Here is a 22655-nt window from a genome sequence, read left to right as displayed (position 1 = left end):
CACGCCTACCAATTTTCATCGTCCTAGCACGTCCAGAAGCACCAAACTCGCTAAATCACTGAACCCCTCCCCCCAGCTCCCCCAAAGAGAGCGAATCCAGTACGATTCTGTCAATCACGTATCAAGGACATTTGTTTATTCTATCCACCAAGCTTCATCCCGATTTCTCCACTCCAAGTATTTTTCCAAGATTTTCTCCGCCAACTCCCCCCAATGTCAAAAGATCTGGTCGGGATTTGAAATAAGAGCTCTGAGACATGAATTCCTTCTAAAAATCAAATTTCATTAAGATCCGATCATCTATTCGTAAGATAAAAATACCCCAATTTTCACATTTTGCAAGAATTCCGGTTTCCCCATCCAACTCCCCCCAATGTCACAGGATCTGGTCGGAATTTAAAATTAGAACTTTAAAGCACAAGATCCTTCTAAATATCAAATTTCATTAAGATCTGGTCACGCTTTCGTAAGTTACAAATACCTCTATTTTCAAAATTACCCCCCCCCCCAATTCCACCAAAGAGAGCAGATCCGGTCCGGTTATGTCAGTTACGTATCTTAGACAGGTTTCTATTCTTCCCATCCAGTTTCATCCTGATCTCACCGCTTTAAGTATTTTCTAAGATTTCCGGTCCCCCCAACTGCCCCCCCCCCCCCAATTACGCTTGATCCAGTTGAGATTTAAAATAAGAGATCTGAGTTACGAGGTCCTTCTAAATATGAAGTTTCATGAAGATCCGATTACTCCTTCGTAAGTTAAAAATACGTCATTTTTTCTTATTTTTCAGAATGAACCCCCCCCCCCCCCCAATAGAGCGGATCCGTTCTTATTTTAAAATCCGTTCTATTTTAAAAGGAATACATACATAAATATATACATTTGCTTGTTTAAAGATATGAGACTCAACATAAATTACAACGAATTTTATAGATCTAGCAGATAAAGTTATAGTACATAAAAAGAATGGAGACATGTATACCCTCTAATATGCTTTAGAAAAATGTAAGTTCACACATTTTGAAGGCACGTCCACTATATTAGATATAGCCGTGGTAAATAAAGGGTATAATAAATAGTAACTTTATCCTCACGGTAAAAAGAACATTATGTACGGACTTGTTTCAATTTTTACACCACTATTTTTCAATACTTAAGGACGGTTTACTGATAATTAAGGACAAATCTCCGCGGTGTACATCTTTTCTATTTCATTGATCTAAAGTCATGCTTTTTGTTTGCATTAAGTTTAAGCACGGCGATGCTTGGTAGACAATTCTGTGAATATAATAAATTGTCAATGAACTATGTTCTCCCCTACTTTATGGACCTGGTTTGAGCAGTTCCAGAAAAAATATACTATTGCTACGATTACTGTAATAATGACGCTAAGGTTATTACAGTGAAACTTTTGTTCAGCATAATTGAACGGTTCAGTAACTTTGTCTCTAGGAATTTTGGGTATGTCAAACTCCCACAATTATGGAATCTGCCCATTGTACTTCAAAAACTAAACATTGCTTTCAGACTAAATCACAACACACTGTATGTATGTTGATTGTCAATAATACATCTCAGCACTATCCCGAGAACGACTGATGATATTAAGTTTTCAGGGCAACTACTATTACTACTTCTGCTCTAACAATTCAACTAAACCAAAAGAGTGTAAGTGTATCCATCTTGTTAAAGAAGAGAGTTACACTTTTTTTGGGAATACTATTAAACTTTACATTTCAGGTCAACATGATGAGGTATAGAACTAAAGTAATCAATTTACTTGATTACTGTTTCGTTTAGTTTTAAACAATAGGAAAAATTCTCTCCAACATACAAATATTCAGCCAAACTATGGACTCTAATAGAAATTAAGTAAAAAGAGCAAGTTTCTTTCAACTGAAAGTAAAGAACAACATTAACACTTAAAACGAAAGGAAAATATTCTGTATATCAAAGCGGCTACCCCCTCCTCAATACCTCACTTTTAAAGTTAAAGCTTCACTCTTTGTTACAACTCTACTTTTGAAAGTAACAAGAAACTTTGCGATAAAGAGCGAGGTGTTGAGAAGAGAGCAGCCTCTTTCATATAAGGAATCATTTATGTTCGAGTTAAGCTCTAAAGTAGCTCCTTACTTACAGTAGAAACAAATTGCTTCTAGAAATTTAGTTTGTGTTAAACCGTCCTCTGTTCTTATTTCTTGATTCCTCATACTCTACCACTGTCACCACTGTCAACCATTGTTTAGAACGGTTTTGGCAGGCATCGATCGATGGTTTTGGCAGGCATCGATACGTATTGCAGGCATAGATCGATGAATTAGATCTATTTCATCGTCATCATATCATGTATCAATAAACCTTATTTCGCATGCTGACCAATGGTCTAAGTTGCGCAGGTACCGATCAACTAATCTGATGCCCTCGGCCAGGAGTGCAATACGTAGTTGGGGATATATCCATAGCACAGAAAACATAAAACTCTGAAGGAAAACAAATTGTTATATTTCTGGTACCTCAATGGAAACTAAAAGTGATGAAAATTTACTTCGGAACAGAAAATTCATGTGACAAACATAAGAATCATACTCCCAAATAATTTCCGGATATATAATCAAACAAAAATTCTAACTATTGAAATTTTTCCCGCTTATCCAACTTGAATGTTAAAACTTGCCAGTTTTCTTCTTCTTTTTCTGCTGCTTCTTATAAGCAGATGAGGAAGTTTGAGCCTGGATATTGGCAGTCGAAGGACCAGATGATCTAACGCCAGCTGCCCCTTTCGAAATATCACTACAAAGAAATAAAAATTAATCGATTAAATACAAAAAAAGGAAAGTGCAGACAATAACACTAGAACGGTTGCACGTATAAATAAACTATAGATTCTGGTATGGAGTGTAATCAACTGCCAGGCCTGCTTAACTAGAAATTTCTATTTAACCGCCGTCGTTGGTGAACGCGCATATTTTCTGGAAGCGCTTGATCCCTCGTTTTCACTATTTGCTACATTGACGTAATGTCCTTTCATTCTCAGCGCTTTCTATGTTTACATTGTGCTTTTTTATACTTCTTTCATGGTTTCTCTCTCTCTCTTTTTTTTTTACTCCAATACGACCCTTTTTAATACATATATACAAATTAAAAATTTTTATATATGCATTTTGTTGATTGCGAGTCAGAATTTTTTTTCTCGGGGGGGGGGGGTCAAACCATGAGCCCTCCTGGATACAGCTTGATATATAATAAATATATATAATACACACACACAAACACACACACACACACATATATATATATATATAAAAGAAAACAAACTAGAATGTAAAAACTGGAAATTGCATAAATATTTCGAAATATTTTGACAACAGATTAAAGTAATTCGAAAAAAGAAAAATGGTAAAAAAACTAAAAAGAAGAAACTAAAAAAAAAATAATTAAAAATTAAAAAAAGAAAAAAAAGAAAAAACCTAAAAAGGAAAAACGTAAAAAAATAAAAAAGATAAAAAATTAAAAAAAGAAAACAAAAAAAGCTAAAAAACTAAAAAAAAAGAAAAAACTAAAAAAAAACCGGGAATTGCACAAATATTTCAATATATTTTGACAATAGATTAAAGTAATTCGAAAACCTTAAAACAGATACCCCAAATGTTGAGGTTTAATATAAATTGTTGGAGCTTTAGCATGCTTGGCACGTAAAGATTTTTCCAAATGTCAATGTTAGAATGAACATTGACAAATTGAAGAAAAACAAATCAATAAAAAGAAGAAACTAAAAAAAGAAAAAAAACTAAAGAAGAAACTGTATCTATATATACAGAAATCTATATATATAAAAATAAGTTGTCTGTCTTTTATGTCTGTTACACTATGTCTGTTACGCCAGATTATATCTTATCTATATATAAAAATAAGTTGTATGTATTTTTGTATTGAAGGTTTGCATATGACGTCTGAAAAATAAAGAAGAAAGAGAAAACTGAAAAAAGAAAAATGGTAAAAAACTATAAAAAAAAACTAAAAAGAAAAAACTAAAAAAAAAAAAAAAAAAAAATAAAACTGTAAAAAACTAAAAAGAAAAAAAAACTAAAAAAAGCTAAACAACTAAAAAAAGAAAAAACTGGGAATTGCACAAATATTTCAATATATTTTGACAAAAGATTAAGGTAATTCGAAAACCTTAAAACAGATACCCAAAATTTTAAATTGTTGGAGCTTTAGCTTGCTTGGCACGTAAAGATTTTTCCAAGAGTCACTGTTAGAATGAACATTGACAAATTGAAGAAAACAAATCAATAAAAAGAAGAAACTTAAGAAAGAAAAACTAAAAAAGAAAAAAACTAAGAAAAGAAAAAACTAAAGAAGAAAAAAACTGAAATGCAACTGTATCTATATATCTATATAAATGACGACCGGGACACTCAAAGAGAAATTACAGACTGGGATACCGGGACACAAATGACAACCGGGACACAGGGTATATAAATGACGACCTGGACACAGTGACACAACTACAATGGGGACGCGGGGGGGGCACAGGGGGATATATAAATGACGACGGGGACACAGGGAATGTTCGATTAGCAATCACCATCAACAAAGCTCAAGGGCAATCGTTAGAAAAATGCGGTATAGATATGAATACGGATTGTTTTTCCATGGACAATTATTATGTTGCATGTTCAAGAGTTGGTAAACCTGACAATCTATTTATATGTACAGACAATGAGACAGCAAAGAATGTTGTATATTCGCAAGTTTTACGTAGATAAAAATATATATATCTATATATATAAAAATAAGTTGTCTGTGTGTCGAGTGACGTCATGTTTGTGTGTCGACTGACGTCATGTTTGTCGACTGACGAAATTACAGACCGGGACATCGGGACGCAAATGACGACCGGGACATAGGGAATATAAATGACGACCGGGACACTCAAAGAGAAAGCGACCGGGACACAAGGAATGTTCGATTAGCAATCACCATCAACAAAGCACCGGGACACAGGGGATATAAATGACGACCAGGACACTCAAAGAGAAATTACAGACCGGGACACAGGAACACAAATGACGACCGGGACAAAAATGACGACCGGGACACCAGGACACAGGGAATATAAATGACGACCAGGACACTCAAAGAGAAATTACAGACTGGGACACCGGGACACAGGGAAACAACAACAACGGGGACGCCGGGGGGCACAGGGGGATATATAAATGACGACGGGGACACAGGGAATGTTCGATTAGCAATCACCATCAACAAAGCTCAAGGGCAATAATTAGAATAATGAGGTATAGATCTGAATACAGATTGTTTTTCCCATAGACAATTATATGTTTCATGTTCAAGAGTCGGTAAACCTGATAATCTATTTATATACAACAGATAATGGGACAGCCAAGAATGTTGTATATTCGCAAGTTTTACGTAGTTAAAAATATATGTATACATATATATATATATATATATATATATATATATATATATATATATATATATATATATATATATATATATATATATATATATATATATATTATATATATAACAGGTGGGACACAGGGACACAACTACAATGGCGCGTAACGACTTACGCGCGCGGGGGGGCTTGGGGTGGCGACAAGCGCCACCCCAACAGCTAGTATATATATATATATATATATATATATATATATATATATATATAATATATATATATAAATGTATGTATGTATAAAGACTATATATATATACAATACATAAAGATTAAGATCATTCCGAACCACTTCGAACACCTGCTAAAGTGAAACTTACTAAAGGTCTTGAGCTCCTGCAGCAGATCCTTGGGTACCTTTGCCAATTTCTCCCCTAGTTCTTCGGTCTTTCTTCTTTTTATAACCAGCTCTTTCTCTTCTTGGGATCCACCTTTCCGGGTTTGGAACATACTTTGGGTCATAGTTCTTAGGAAGACGGTTCAATCGCTTCCGCGGCTTTCGCTTCCTTTTGCTCTTGATCAAATCTGAGCCAGGTGTTGTTGCACTGAAAGGGGAGGAAATTTATTTGTAAATTAGAATTCGGCCGTAATCAAAATACTAATACTGTTACCCCATAATTTTCACAGAAGTATCTCAGCGTAGAAATGGAAGCTGCAGGTGAAAGTGTAGATCAAAAACAAATTTAATAATTTTATATAATTCAATAATTAAACTACATAATAAATAAATATAAATATACTGAAATATAAATAACTAGATTTAAATATGCAAAATATTATAGAAATAATACTATAATATTTCACACAGAAATAATTGAATATGAATTTAGAGGTTTTGCGGGTTCATGGTACAAGAATAGGCTTGAAAATTAATCTTAAGAATACTAGGATTAAGTGAGTGTGAAGAGTGTTGTTTGGCATCGAGAAGAACGATCATGTGGAGAGCTTCGCTTACCTTGGTAGCATTATTAGTAAAGACAGTGGGTGCAGTGAAAATGTTAAAAGTAAAATAACCAAAAAAGTTTGGAAGAATAGGAAGGTAAGTCTGAGCACCAAAATTAGAATATTGCAAGCTACAGAGATGAAAGAATTTTAAAACAAAGCGTATTATTCAAATTAAACAGCCATTGTGTTTCAGGAGTCGCTCTTAAACAGTTTTGACAACAAATCAAACTTTAGCGCAAAGAGCGTGGGTTAAGGAAGGGGCCATATATGACGGAAATTATTTTCTACTCGCTTTGGGTTTTGATGTTGCTAATTACTTTCATTTAAACAAACACTTTTTTTTATATATTTCTGACAGTTTTTCAAGGCATGGTAGGAAATATCATTATCCCCCCCGGGAAAAATACCCCCACTCCCCAAAAAAATCCGTTTATTTCCCAATAACAAACACTATGAACAATGGACTAATTGCGTAACTTCGATCCCTTCCGCACGGACTATGGGGGGGGGGGTATCCCAAAGGCATAACTATTGGACCTTTCAACTATGCTGAATCAAAGGGTTGCCTTAAAATTTTGATTAGAATTCTTTGGGGGGAATAGGCTTGGGAGGGAGGCTAATTGCAACTCAGTCTTTTTGGTCACATAATTCACAACCAGTAGGCTGCCTCTTCTTCAACCCTCAGTCTTTTACACTAATGTTTGACTTCTTGTCAAATTTCTTTAAAAACGACTCCTGAAACACGTGGGCCGTTGAAGTTAGACAGCTTGTTAAAGATAAAGATTCCTTGGGAATAATGATAGAACTTTAAAAGAATTACTAATTGGCTTTCAAAAACATTGTGAGACACTTGCTTTCAAAGACACAAGCACTTAATTCTACCAAAATTGACTGACAACTCTTGAAACGCTTCAAAATGTCTGGTTGTAACATTAGGGGCAAATTGCCTTTTTGACATAGCCGAAGTAGCTGACTTTCTGAAAACCTTGGTACAATCCATAACAGGTTAAGATATTCCGCCGAGATTTCAAGGTGGGCCACGGTGACATAGCATCAAGGAAGATGGGATATACAGGTGATGGCAATTTTGTAAGTTTTATCAAGCGGGAATACCCACAGATTGAGAATTTGAGAAACAGCTATCAGCAAAAACAGTGAACCCCAAATGGATGCGTATTATTTGCTAAATGGCTCGTTTAACTTCCTCTTAAGAAATTGCCCAATATTGTGCCCCTTTCCGGAATATAGAATTAAACAACAAAAAACAACTGAAAAAAATATACAAAAAAAAACAATAAAAACAAATCCAATTCAATATTTTTGTTATTTTCATTTTTCCGGAAGCGGGTCCTTTGGAACAGTATCGAAGGAAAGGAAGGCAAAATTTCCTTCTTTCTCCTCTTTTGGTGTATAAATGTTACCGTGAATGTCCAAAACCTAGTTAGTCTCGACATTCACCGGTGAACGTCCGAAGTTCCTTTGTCTAAGCTTGGATTTATTTAGCTTCGCGAGTCAGCTTTTTCAGTCTTATGCAAGCTATGATTGTGAAAGTAAAAATTTGGCTAGGTTAAATTTGGTTATAAATATCAGAAATAGGTTAAAAACCAAACCTAAGCTAAACCAACCAAACCTAACCTGACATCATCAAATCTTGCATTAAACTGAAAAAACTGACTAGCAATACTGAATAAATCCAAGGAGAAAAAATGATATTTCGGACATTCACCGGTGATAGTCGTTATTCACCAATTTTTGACATTCACGGTAACATATACATATCTCAAGAAACCAATATGACACTGGAAAACAAATCAACAGAATGCGTTTCACTCTATTCCTAGTAGCAAATTACTAATCGAACCAGTGGGTCTCAGGTACTCAATCCAAGGAGGTGACAAATTTAAATTTTGGACACTTAGTTGAAAAATAAAAAGTAAGAAAATCAATTTACCCCGATTTGGGACTCGCTAGTGTTCCGTCAGCTCGAGTTTTCTTTGCATATTTGCTACCCATGGCCCAATTTGCTGCTTCTAATGAACCCACATCAATATCAGCACTTTCCAGCATGGACCCGGCCGGAGGAAGACTACGCGCCACAAGGGCTGCCCTTCCAGCATCAAATCTGAAAACAAACGTATGATAATTTCCAGAAGAATAGTAAGGAATCAACAAAAAGCAATACAATAAGATATTACCTATACAGATTAACTGAAGCTAATACCGATCGATTATGCCTTCAAATTCCTTGGGATCTTTATCTTGAAACACTTCATTGACTCAAAAAGATATAACATTATCTTTAGTCAAAGGCAAGGAGTCATCCCTCCAAAACAAAGAAGAAAAAAAAAATTCCACGAAGTGATTTGATAGAAACCAATAATACAGAATCTTTACAAATTTTCCGAGCTAAATATTTAATACGTTTATTTGATTTTGTAGCCGAACCGTTCAAAACGTCTGCAAATTACCGATATATGCACATGAAAAACATAATTTAGGGAAAGATCAAGGTCTAGAGCATATATGTTTATACACTACAATAGGTATAAGCTAACATGTCTACGCCAATGTTGAACATGGATATAACCCAAAGAAGCTAAGTCACCACAGTCGGACATAAAGAAAAGGTCTAGGATTGAAATCAATAATAATAATAATAATAATAATAATAATAATAATAATTTATCTCTTACCCACTTACAAAAGGGAAAAAGTCGAGCACAAAGAGAAAAACAAAGAACTACAAATAACACAAACAAAACACGAAAAACACAAAAACAAATAACACAAATAAAAGAAAAAAAATAGCAATTTAGCAAAAAAGGCGGATAAGATGTTTGTTAGGACCAAGACAGATTGGCGCTTCATCAATTAAATTTGAACTTAGTTTTTCCACTGAAAGAACAATATCCGTTGCCTGATATTTACTAATTAACCTTCGGTTCCGAAATGATCGTGGTAAATAAAGTAGGAACTTTAAATACCGATAGTAATCTGTCTTGACCCTCTTTACGTCACCTTTATTCAAAAGCATATGAAAACCAGCACAAAATAACACAGAATGGTCGCAGAAACTCGAGTACAGCTTTGTAAGTGCTTGTCGCCGGAAATGGCCACGATTTGCAACAATTTTAGAATACCCCAGCTTAAGCTTAAATTGAATATCCCGAATCATCTGAAAACGAAAAGAACTTAGAACTACGTATACCAGACAAAACATTTTCAATAGAAGCATTAAAGATATGAGGAGAGAGAACTCCTCCCTGTCTCACTCCACACTTGACTGGTATATGTCCGAAAAAATCACCATTTCCTGACTTTAATCTTAAATAAGAATTTGAAAACCAAAACTTCAAAACCAGAATCACAGACGCATTCACACCAAGCCGACTAAGAGCATACCAAGCCTGAGCATGTCAAACACTATCGAATGCTCTAGATATATCAAGGGTGCAAAAATAAAGACTATAACTATTCCGAGTGGCTTCCTTAATAAGCTACGCTAAAACACGATGAGCATGTTGACAGCTCAGACCTGACCGGAAGCCGAACTGGTTAGCCTCATAATTAACAAATTCATCGATATGTGGGAATAGAACATACTCAAATAATTTACTTAGAGTACAGGCGACGGTAATTGGCCTGTACGAATTACACGAATTTAGATCTTTCCTTTCTTTAATATAGTAGTAACACTTCCACATAAAAATGGATCAGGAACAATAGACCTTGAAAGGCACGTCTGAAATAATAACTGAAGATGCGACAGAAGTCCAGCTGACCTCGGATCAAGATGAGCGGCACAAATACCATCAAGGTCAGAAGACTTTGACTTTAACCGTCGAGGAGATTTCACAATATTAGCTTTATCAACAGGCATAACATGTCTTTGACTATTAGGAAGAACCTTCGCTACTAAAGCAGTAAAACGGCTATGAACATAATAATTAATAGCGGAAAAGATGCGAGTATAATGTTTAATCCACGACAATCTTGGAATAATATCCCTAGAAGAAGATTCTTCGAGTTTCGGCGCATTCAGAACATTTTGCCACTGTTTACCATTTGTCGGAAATTCAGCGCCCGAAAACCGAACTGCACGAAGATGACGCTTATAAGCTGATTTTGCTCTCTGCTTGATGCGAAAAACTTGACCACTTGAAGGTCTACCGCAAGCAATCCACATTTTCAACCAAAACTTGGCTTGGTAGAGCTAATAGATAGATCTAAGTTAAGAGGGAGATGGTCACAGTCTCTTTCCTCATCGTCGACATGAACATCAGAGGTATGAAGAAGGGGCGAACACACACAATGGTCCAAATCAGAAACTGCTCCACTATTATGGACATATGAGAAGCTGCAATCTTTATTTATAGTCCTATGCGCGGCTGGTAGAGCATTTAGTAGGGTCTCACGTCGACTGGATGATATGTGAATGTTGCAATTTAGATCACCGACAAGAAGCCATGAATACCCAAGAGATTCAATTCCGCTAATAAGACCTTTTAGCTTATCACAAGACTTGGCAAAACTCGAGAACGACGGTACCGACTTTTTATTATGCGGCAGGTAAGCATCAATTAGGACAGAGTCACCAAGTCTTACAGCTAGAAAATACTCAGATGAGTGGTAGCACACCGGTGATAAATCTGCAATATTCCGTCTGATATAACAAGCGAGGCCACCAGAAGGCCTACCCCGAGTCCGTCTAGCATTGGTACTAAACACAATGTGATCACGATTCCTTCGTAAAAAGTTCACGCTGCAGGCAGGAAGTAAGTGTTCTTGCAGGAGAAGGACATCAAAACAGCTTAACTTAGCCAGACTAGGCACTTTGTCTTTAGTCTCGTTAATGTTAAACGAGCACACTGAAATTTTGCGACAGTTCATTTATGAAGGCGCCCTGTAACGGTCTTAACAAGAGCCTGAAGACGAGGACAGCGAAATATATAAAACAGTCATTGGAAATATCAGATCTTTTAAACTGATTAAATAAAAAAAAGTTTTTTTTTACCTCAGAGTAAGGAGCGCCATTGAAACTTAAAACGAACAGAAATTATTCCGTATATGAAAGGGATTGTCCCCTTCTCCTCGAAAGTCCTCGCTCTTTACGCTAAAGTTTGACTCTTTCTCACAATTCTACGTTTTAAAACAATAAAAAACTTTGGCGTAAAGAGCGAGGTGTTGTTAAGGGGACAACCCCTTTCATGTACGGAATAATTTATTTTCGTTTCAAGTTTTAATATCGCTCCTTACTTGCAGCTAAAAAAAACTTGTTTTTTTTTTTATTCAATTTCTGAACGATTTTGAATTAATGCATGTTTTGATTTTGCCTCACCGCCCATGAATAATTAAAACGAAATTTGCATATTTTTTTTGCTAAATGGCTTTCTCATAGTTTTGATTGGACGATTTTGAAAAAAAAATGAGGTGGAGGAGGAGGCCTAAATTGCCCTAAAATTTTTAGTTGCTTAAAAGTGCAACTAGATTTTTTTTTTACGAACGTTTTTGTTAGTAATAAATATACGTACCTTCCGAATTGACTTATATAATGAACTTCTATATTTGTGTATTTTTATTACGTATATGAGGGGTTTCACCCCCTCGTCAATACCTTGTTCTTTACATTAAAGCTTGAATTTTGTCCCAAATCCTTAAGAAAGACCCCTGAATCACAAAGGCCGTAGAATAAATAGTTGAAATTACTAAAAATGCTTTAGCGTAAAGAGCAAGGTATTGTGGAGGAGACAAACCCCCTTATATGCGCAATATTTGATGTTTGTTTTAAGTTTTAATGCTGCTCATTACTTCCAGTTGCAAAAAATATTTATTTTCTCTTTTTTTTTAAATAATGCTAGAAAATTTCATGGAAATTCTCTTCCCTCATAATAAATTCCTCCATGGAAAGATCTTCAACATAACTTCCTCCCCCAAAGACGCCAACGCCAAAAAGTCCCCCTGAAAAAGTCTGTACGCTTTATAATAACCATTACTATATGTAAACAATGGTCAAAGTTTGTAACTTGCAGCCCCTCCCCCAAGGACTGTGGGGGATTAAGTCGTCCCCAAAGAAATAATTAATAAGTTTTCGACTACGCTAAACAGAATGGCTATCTCGAAATCTTGATCCGGTGATTTAGGGAAAAAATGAACGCGAGAGGGGCCAAGGTGCCCTCCGATTTTTTCGGTCACTTGAAAAGGGCACTAGAACTTTTAATTTTCGTTAGAATGAGCCCTCTCGCAACATTCTAAGACCGCTGGGTCAATAAAATCCCCCCTGAAAAAAAGCAAAAGAAAAAACAAACAAACAAATAAACAAGCATCCGTGATCTGTCTTCTAACAAAAAATACAAAATTCCACATTTTTGTAGATAGGAGCTAGAAACTTCTACAATAGGGTTCTCTGATACGCTGAATCTGATGGTGTGATTTTCGTTAAGATTCTATGACTTTTAATGGAAGTTTCCCCCTATTTTCTAAAGTAAGATAAATTTTCTCGGGCTCTTAACTTTTGATGGGTAAGATTAAACTTGATGAAACTTATATACTTAAAATCACCATTAAAATGCAATTCTTTTGATGTAACTTTGATGCATCAAAATTCCGTTGTTTAGAGTTTCTGTTACTATTGACCCTGTTACGATTCATTACCACAAACTATTTGAAAAAAAAAAAATTGTAGCAAAAAGCTAGTCGATATAATAATTTTAGGCATACTAGGACTAAACTTAAAGTCGCTGTATAGCTAAACACACAAGATCTTTGGTATCTAATTCTAAGTTTGTCCAGTCCGCTGCGTTCGTTTTAAGGAATAAACGAGCAAAAGGAGATTTTCTTTTACTTTTCAAGCAAGCCTCGTTTTGTCAAATTTGCGTTTCAGGGTATTCAGTAAGGAGTCAATTTCTAAGTTCTATAGTAGGAAAACGTACATGTCTCAAACTAAAAATGGTTAAGCCATCCCTAAACTTAAAGATTTTCGTTACTGCTCATGACACTATTGAAAACGATCAAAAAGGAGAAAGGGCCTAATTTTGTCTCCAGGATAGACCTTCAAAGAAATGCTGGTATAACTAAGACTTTTCTCTATGTACAAAAACATTTTGAAAATTAAAAAAAATTATGAAAATAAATAAACACATCAAGAATTTGTTTATATAAATTTTGTTTACGTTTCTACAGAACGAATAAAAATTTCGGGAAGGAGGAGGGGAGTCACACGCGGTACATCCTCCTCTGGATATGGTCTTGAACAGGGCTGTGATAATAAATAACGTTATAACAATAACTAACCTGCAATAAGCAAGAACGAGACGGGCAATAATTTTAGGGTCGTTTGGGTACAAAGACCTCAGCTCCTCTAGACAACCAGCAGCTAGGTTTGGATCACCACTCTTAAAGTGAAAATTTGCAGCTTGTTCCCACAGCTCTGACACACCAAGACCTTGATTCTATAATAACAAGAGAAAAAACCTGTGTTAAACATTGACAGGAGGAATTACAGAGGTGAAAGGTTCATATTGGTTAATAGCATTGAGCAATGGTTTTTTTTTTTTCCAGTTTCGTGCGCCAAATTTTGCCTTTTTAAGCATGTCTTGGTATTTGATTTTCAAATCGAAATCAACTCATGATTTCAGTCTTAGTTTCATTTAAAACATGTCGAGGCACCCTCAATCACTTTGATTTTAAATTGCACAGTAAAACAGTGTCCAAAGATACTATTTTGTAATTGAAAAGCGTACCAGTTCATTCTTTTGTAAAAAAAAAAAAAAAAAATGGAACCAATTAAACACGCATTCGTGTTCTTTCTTCTGGTCAAAAAATCCACGTTTTGTAGACAGTAGCTCGAAACCTCAAAAGCAAGGTTATGTGATGTGCTGAACCTGACGGTGTGATTTTCATTAAGATCGCTTGGCTTATTGGGGGTTTCCACTTTTTCGAAAATTAGGTAAATTTTCCCAGACCCTCAACTTTTGATTAGTAACGCTAAATTTCATGAATTTTGTATTTGGAATCAGCATAACAATTCAATTTATTTGATGTACCTATTGTTTTCAAAGTTCCTTTTTTAAGAGTTCCGGTTGCTATTGGGCCGAGCCGTTTCTTACTTACAGTTTGCTACCACAAACTATTTGATATTCCACCTCTCCCGCCCCTATCCATGCATAAAGATTGTTTTGCATTACTTAATCCCAGATTATTTATGATTATTTGTGCTGGATGCCTTAGGGCTACCATTCCTTGATCTCTAACGCCACAGTTCCACCACTGGTGGTGCTGCTAGAGTCTAGTAACGTTGATCAAGCAAATACACGGATACTACAGTTTCTTCACGCACTGGTATTGTATCCAGTGTGTGTGTGAAACGTGTACTACCTTTTCAAAGGCCAAACTATTGAGCCCAAGACGACAAGCTAAAGGCCACGGCTATCACGCTCCAAAAATTCTCTTTTCTTTCCCTAACGGAAAGACATTTTGTTTAGTACATGCTTCTCTTCCTATATCAAGCCAATCTAATCTCAGCCTTTCTCTATAGGCTACTAACCCTAGTTTCTACCTAGGCTAATCAAGAAGTCAAAAGTAAAAGTAGGAAAAAGCTTACTGTTTGGAACACAGCCTTATACTTTAAAAACAGAAACAAGATGAAATAAACAATGTGCAAACACCTCCCACATCACTTCCCGCACGGAGGTACGCAGGCCAGCTCTGAACATCTGGCTATAAATGGCCGAGTCAAAATTACCAAGGCCACTTTCTTTAAAGTTGTATGATTCGTCGTCTTCTACACTTTCCAGCTTCAATTAATTAGCCGATTCTTTCAGGACGTCTCGTGGTAACAGATAATAAAATATTGCAGTTGCAAATAAAATAAAGCTAAATTTACAAAAAGGGCATTTTTCAGATAAGAAGAGCCAAAAGGTCCCAACACCTCCCTCCTAAGAAAAACTACCACCACCACGCCATTGATCAGATCACATAAACACAAAGCATAAAATATACACCACCAACTTCAATCTCACTTAACTTATATTTATCTTCTCTTCTTTATTCTTTTGTACATTTCCACTGTAGCTAGCGGTTCCAGCTACGACTATAACATCCACTTGGCTTAGTTCCATTGCCGTTTAGTATCTCTGTCCAACCCAAAGCTATTGTCTCTACGGCCTTCTTCATCAAGTTTGGTATATCGAAGAAGGAAAATCCACGCGATTTGTGAAACCTAATTGTGCTTAGTATGAATAAATCAAAATTTTCTCGCTCTCACGAATTTACATTCGAGAGAAGCGCAGAATCAGGTTCTGGCATAAGTGTCGATGCCAGACGACCAAAAAATGATTGGCTAACTAGCCTTTGAATCTCCAACGATGAAAACAAAGGAACATCTTAATTGAAGCAAGAATTGCCCCTAGACATAGCTTGAAATCATCTAAGGCGGGAAATACAAAGGCCTGTGAAAATGAGAGGGGTACAAGGAAATCAGGTAGGAATCTCAACAAACTATGAATCCATTTCTTCTGGATCCCATCACCCTGAGTAATCGAATGAAAAATAAAGGTCGATGTCAACTGAAGATCAAACTTGGACACATAGCTAAGTAGAACCGGTTTGCAGGAAATAATTGTTGATTTCAATCCAGAATAGTGAATTGGGAAACTGGGTAAAGATTCGGATGAAATATGAACTGACTGGGAGAGAAAATCTCCTAAGGACTCAAGATTGGAGAGACAAAATATTGGTAACAATCACAACTGGCCCACCAGTTTTCTATTGAGGAAGCCGTCCCTCATCCATAGCTCCTCGAGGCAGCCACTCTCCCCTAACAGAGATCAAATCTACCTTAGAGTTGATAGAACCAGTCCCAGATTGCTTCTTTAGCTTTTTCAATCCAAACTGAAATTGAATGTCTCCCAACCTTTCCCCACCCCGTTATAGTTTATTCAACTGTATTTTATGATCATCTGTAATTTTCTCCAGTATGTCCTGGACCTTCTCCTGCCTCTTAAGCTCTTTCGCATTGCCAACAATTTGCAGATCTCCCACAATCTTATTCTCTTTTATAGCTGACTGAATTTGTATATCATCTTTCTTTTTTGTGTCTCGTGTGTCTTTTTAACTTTTCTCCGATTTATTTATCATGCAAATAGATCACCTTTAACTTCCAATTGGACCATAGTGTCCTTTTTCTTACACTTCATTGATCTTTTATAATCTCATTTTATATTTCTTTTCTCTCTCTTAGTTTTCCCTACTTTTATTACAGAAATAAATAATTCGTCATCAAATGGGAATTGAATTCCCGCATTTGGTTTTTCATATTGAACCAAATTCTCCCAACAATGATGCCGACAATGATTAAAGCTGTGTTTGCAATGTATGAGAGAAACCTAAGGTGGAAAATTCAGGATGTGACTTTTGCTACAAGGGTAGAGAAAAAAAACGGGTTAAATTAGGCTACTTGGCCAATAATGTATCACAAATTTTAGCAAGTACTACAAGCTGTAATTAAAAATACTACCACATTATAAATAATATACTTAGAATAATAGTATACAATAGTATAGAATAGTAAAAAAATAAATAAAAAAATACTATAAATGCTATACTAAGTGTAATTGAAAGAAATATAATATCATAAATTACCATAAGTACCATAAATTATAATACTAACCATCTATATTAGCTTTAATTCGTTAAAGCATTTCAATTTTTTTTAACTTTGTAGGGTTTCGTTGCCATGGGTTTTATTGTCATATTGGGTTTTTTTTTCGTATTTTTATGATATTCGGTTTCACTTTTTATTTATTGGGTTTCATTTTTTTTTTCTTCCCCATGCTCCCACACATCTTCCATACTCATAAGCATAAGAGAAAACTACAATGAATGAACAAGACTGCGAATACTCAGAGACAACAGTACATTAATGAGGTTCAAAAGAATATAAAGCAAAGATGAAGACAGTTGAATTTTCTCTCATTGAAAAAAAAAAGAAAAAAAAAGAAAAAAAAGAGGAAGATATAGTAATACTCTCTATGTTTTATTATTTTCTTTTCATTTTGGCTGGTTTGGTCATAATATTTTTGTTTTGACAGTTCCGCAGAGTTTTAGACATTTTTGTTTTCGTAAATTTGGAATGGGGCAGTGGTGCCAATTGAGAAGGAGGGGATTTTTCTTTGGTAGTTTCGTTATAAAATACCCTCTTTTGGTATTTTCATTAAAAAAAAATTAAAAAAGCTAAACAGAACTCCCCTCCTGGATTCTGAAAAAAAATATTTCCCCCCCCCCATCTCCTAGCATTTATGTGAATTGGCACCACTTGACCGGGGGAAGAGGAACTATTATCTCCAATACATTGATGCTATTTCCTCTGACTAAAAACTAATAAGACCATAGCCTCAGCAAACAGTTTTGACAAAATTCAAACTTATTCGTTCACTTCAACCTCTGGCTGCAAGTTTAGTTTATTTTTATCAAATCTGCTTACAGACAGAAAAAAGTCCTAAATGTAAAACTTTAATTTTAGACGGATGGAAGTATCTGAAATTATACATTTATAGGTATTATGACTTTTTATTTGTTAGCTCCCAACATTCAATTTTGTTTTAGCTTTTAAAACGCTCCAAGTATCGTTTTCGATACTTGGTTAGGAAAAACAATCTTTTACATTGATTTGAACCACAAATATTTATAAAATAATGCCTATACTACTTTTTTACTCGACTCCAATTTTTTTTTTCACAATTTTTTTTTAAACATTCCAAGTGGCGTTTTCATTATTTAAAATAAAAACAATCTTTTATATTGATTTGAACCACAAAAATTTATAGAATAATACCCAAACTACTTTTTTACTTGACTCCAATTTTTTTTTCACAACTTTTTTAAACATGAAAAAACTAGAAAAAAGTACTTGCCTTGTTCTTTTTATGAAACTGAGTAGCTTGTTTTAACAAAGCAGCAGCAGCCTTACGATCTCCATTTTGGGAGTGAAGGTTAACAATAGCACTAACTACACCTAAACGGTAACGGTCCTTCTCTGGTAAATTGTTGAAAGCAGCAATAGCAGCGGTGATAGATCCCTGAAAACGAAGCATACATTAAGAAAGCATTAGAGAAGATCAATCCATCAATCATATTATGGTAGGATCAGATAAAAAAAAAAAACCTTTTCCCCCCCTCCCCCCTAAAAATGGTTGCGTAAAAAGAGAAAAAAGTTATTGACTTAAAATATGAAATATATTTATAACAATAGGACTGTAATTAGGGAAATATAGCAATTAAGCATTTTTTGTTCTAGTACGGTAGGGAACTGTTTTTTGGAAACGTTCTTCAATATTTTAAAGGAGTGGGTGAGCTAAGTGAATGAAACTATCAAAAGCTAGCTCCTCATATATTGACGAAAATAGGGTCTAAAAAGCAATCGTTTCTTTAGTATAAAAGAAAAGAAAAATACTAGCAAACAGATTTTATTCCTTGTAAACGATTATGCTGCTGATTTGGATATGTTCTGTAATATATTCCAATCGAATTGTACCGATTCCATTATAAAGTGAATACTAGATAATTTTTCCCAAACTGTTACTACAAACTGGGAAGTAATTTTACAAGTGACTGTGAACTTATTATCACTACAGAAAATCACCATAAATATTCAGAAGAAAAAATATACTTCAAATTCTGAATAAAAGCTCATGAAATATCATCATCTTGATATACAACAAATTCATGTAATATCTATTGGTTTCAGAATTTCGAAGGCACCTCGAAATGTTTCCCTTGGCGAAACCATTAAGTTTTCCACACCAAAATCCTTCCGTTACGAATCAGTTTAATTATGAATAATTTCGTGGATTTTGTAGTAACTCCGCGTCAGTGGGCTAGTTGCTTAAGGATAGGACTTAAGTGAGGGGATAAAAACGCATGAGGCACGCCTGAGAGTTTCATATGAAGTATATCTAATTCTGGTATTGCGTTGAAAAGTGCAATAAATTAATTTATTGACCGACAGAATAAAGAGCACTGAGTCACAAAGAGAGAATTTAGACCACTCGTTATTTTTAAGCTTAATACGATTAATTATCTTAGTCTCTATTCGTTTTAGGTTTCATTTTCTCTTAATTCTATTGGTTGCAAAAATCACACCATTTCTAAATAAAATAACACATTTTCTCGACTTTTCGGTCAAAGTCACCTAGTTTTGAAAAAAGGGACAATACTCTATATTAAACATTAAAATTTTAAAATACCAAGTTCAAACTTGCCTTTTAACTAGATATCAAAGCGCTGCTACTGGCAAACAAGCCCAGACCCATCCTGGGTAGGGGGATTAACACCGTTGCATCAAAATACGTAATATTACACGTGTAAAAACAAAATTGCACCCTATACTAGATTATAATCCAGGTTAGTGTCATCTCTAAACAAAATCATTATTTAAGCCTGAAGCAGTATAAAATAAATACTATAAAAAAATACACTTGCGGTAGATTTTTACTACCAATCCATTCAGGACTTCTTATAGCATTTCCAAAATAGGACTCCACCCCCGATTCCTCAATTATCGGAGCAAGCGTGAAAGATTTTGACGTTTATGCTTTTCTGCATAAATGACTGCGAAAGTGACCACTGTCCCCTCTCCCTCCCCATCACGCTTTATGATTACCCTGTTAAATCGAGTTATTTATCACTGCTTGATATTAAACTTGAATATTTAAAATCTTCTTCTTCTTCTTCTCTCTTCACCACTAATCTGAAGTAGGGTTCTACATTAAAAAGGTAAAACGTCAGAACATATTGGAAGTGAACCAACAATTATAGAAGTTATTCTATAACCATAAAAATTCTTTTTTTTCGGGTTACGGCTCTTCAAAATATCGGATTTTTCTGCGGCTCCCTTAATGCGTCACATTTTTTCTGGAATTCTATTCTTTTTTCAACTGAGAAATTGAAAAATTCACCTTTTTTAAAACAATTCTTTATTTAATAGTGAAACTAAAAACGAACACCATTTCCCTTGGGACAATATAAAATATCCAATTTCAACTATTTGGGTAGTATCCATGTCGAGTGCAGTTGAAGTGCATGTTGATGAGTATAAGTTGTTTAAAAATAAATTCAGCTTTAAGTTTTTAATTTAGAAATAATTTATTGAACATCAACTAACGCTAGACATTATTAAAAGTAGTAATGGGAGAGATTAGCTTTTTGTTCACTATACAGCTATCTAAAGACATTTCATACTGTTCTCACAGCTCCTTCTCACACTTCATATCTCAAAGGTATCTCATATCTAAAGATATGAATAAAACTGGAATAGTAAAATTGGATAAGGCCACCTCATTTCTTGTTTAACATCAATTTTTGAGTGATTTTTACTTTCTATCACAGGGACAGCTGAAAAACTAGCTTCACACAAATTGGATGTAGTGAATGGAATTAACTTGTGGTAGAGATTTACCACTAAACCCCATAATTTACGGATTTTACCGAAAAATCAGATGGTTCGACGTTTTGGAACCAAATTTTGTTTTCAACGCATTATCGCAAGACAAGTCAATAAGAGATTCTTCTTTTAAAGAAGTCAATCTCAATGGAGTCTTGGCGCTTAAGGGGTCAATATAAATTTCACAATCTTATCTGCTTGAAACTTTTTTTTAAAACATTTGATATGTTACAGTTTTCAAATAGAGATTTTATATACAGGATAAAATAATTTCATTGGAGGCTGCAAACTGGTGTAACAAGGGTTATCAAATCATTGACGCCATCTTCATTCACTTTCACTTTCCATAGCTCTAATTTCCCTGAAGGCTGAAATCTTTTTTTGAAAATCGAAAATAATAGCCAATTTATCAAATTGTTTAATTGAATATTTCTCGTCACCCTTATGACGAAACCCCGGCTAAGGAGGAGGGTTAAATAAAGAATTAATATTTGGGTGGGGCACCAACGAGACTTTGGACTGCCGTTTTCTTTTGATTTTCACCCCTCCATCCCTGCAATTAGTTCAAACTTTAACCTTCTAGAGGGTTCACATACCACTAATTCATAGAGCTGACCCCGCCACGGTTCCCTGCTCGAAGTTTAATAGCTACTGTGTTAATTGATGTTAATATTCTGTCAGATTTTCTTGGTATTTTGTATGATTTAACTGCGAAACACATTGAAAAGTCATATTAAGATGTATTTTTAAGATAACTTAATGGAGATGGCCTATTTATTTGAGCCAATACTTGGCCTTTCTGATGAAAAGGCACCTATTTGAATCACAGAATTGATAAGATTAAAGCTGAAAATCCTTTGTAAGTGATTATTAATCTTTTTTTAGAATCATTTGAAGTAAAAGCTCGGACTCCAGAGAGTAGGTACAGGTTACCTTGGGGAGGCCTTGGCAGGTTAAGTAGGCTAGATGACTTCAAGCTGATAGGCCTACTAATGACAAATATTTACCCTTTTTACCGTCCCCTACATTTTAAAGTACTGGAAAAGACATGCGTACAGCAGTTTAGGGTAGGTTATAAAGTGGAAAAAAAAACTCAGTATGGATATATTGTATTGGTGATTCTTTTCCTTCGACCCTAGTGTTAGTTCGACTCTTAAAAGTTTTCTATATACTTCCGTTTGAATGAAAAAGAAATCTTAAAAGCTTCAAGACTACTTACTGATTTAAGAAGAAGCTGAACCCTTGCCAGTGTTGCTGTAAGTCTGAACGACGGATTTCCTGCAGCTGTTTTATCAAGAAGTTTGTCTGCCTCGTCAATTTTCTTTTCTTTTACTAGTAGCGAAGCCTCAAGCAATGTAGCCCATAATTTGGACGATGGGAACTCGTCTTTCATTTGCTCAAGAGCGTGTCGACATTGCTCCGGCTGAAAAAATAATTAGGCAAAATTAAGAGGATTCGACACCTCATAAATCATTTTGCGAGTCTCAACGTCGGCTAAACCTCTCAAGGACAAAGAGCTCATTAGCGAGTTTTCCCTGCGCGACAAGAAACTCCCAAGGCAATCTTGATAAAAAAAAAAACCATAGGGAATCTTGAATGTGTCAACAGTTGGTAAAGTTAACGAGATGTTAGTTTAAAATGAAGAAAACATATAATCACCAACTAATTTTTCAGCAAAATGCTGTCTATTCAATGTACATATAGCGCAAATAATATGCATTTTGAGTCTGAAAGATGTCCAATACAGGCGGATGGCACAATGGGCATCTCTAAAAGCTATCCAATTACTCAAA

General features: G+C 35.1%; 1 protein-coding gene across 6 annotated transcripts in view; it reads right to left on the bottom strand.

Moving 5' to 3' along the window:
• Positions 1 to 2523: 2523 nt before the first annotated feature.
• The window catches only part of LOC136038268 (signal recognition particle subunit SRP72-like), a 58346-nt gene continuing 38214 nt past the window's right edge, over positions 2524 to 22655 (bottom strand). For all 6 annotated transcript variants that reach the window (XM_065721397.1, XM_065721411.1, XM_065721389.1 and 3 more), the window contains exons 8-13: positions 22082 to 22285; positions 18335 to 18499; positions 13716 to 13873; positions 8377 to 8547; positions 5801 to 6025; positions 2524 to 2788 (exon numbers count right to left, since the gene is read on the bottom strand). In XM_065721397.1, coding sequence (XP_065577469.1) covers positions 2662 to 2788; positions 5801 to 6025; positions 8377 to 8547; positions 13716 to 13873; positions 18335 to 18499; positions 22082 to 22285 — 1050 coding nt within the window. In that variant the 3' untranslated portion in view covers positions 2524 to 2661. The remainder of the gene's footprint in view (positions 2789 to 5800; positions 6026 to 8376; positions 8548 to 13715; positions 13874 to 18334; positions 18500 to 22081; positions 22286 to 22655) is intronic.

Source organism: Artemia franciscana, chromosome 2 (assembly GCF_032884065.1).
Source record: "Artemia franciscana chromosome 2, ASM3288406v1, whole genome shotgun sequence".
In the NCBI taxonomy this organism is placed as follows: domain Eukaryota; kingdom Metazoa; phylum Arthropoda; class Branchiopoda; order Anostraca; family Artemiidae; genus Artemia; species Artemia franciscana.
Note: the sequence above shows the minus strand (reverse complement) of the source record. Positions and strands in the feature narration are given on the sequence as shown.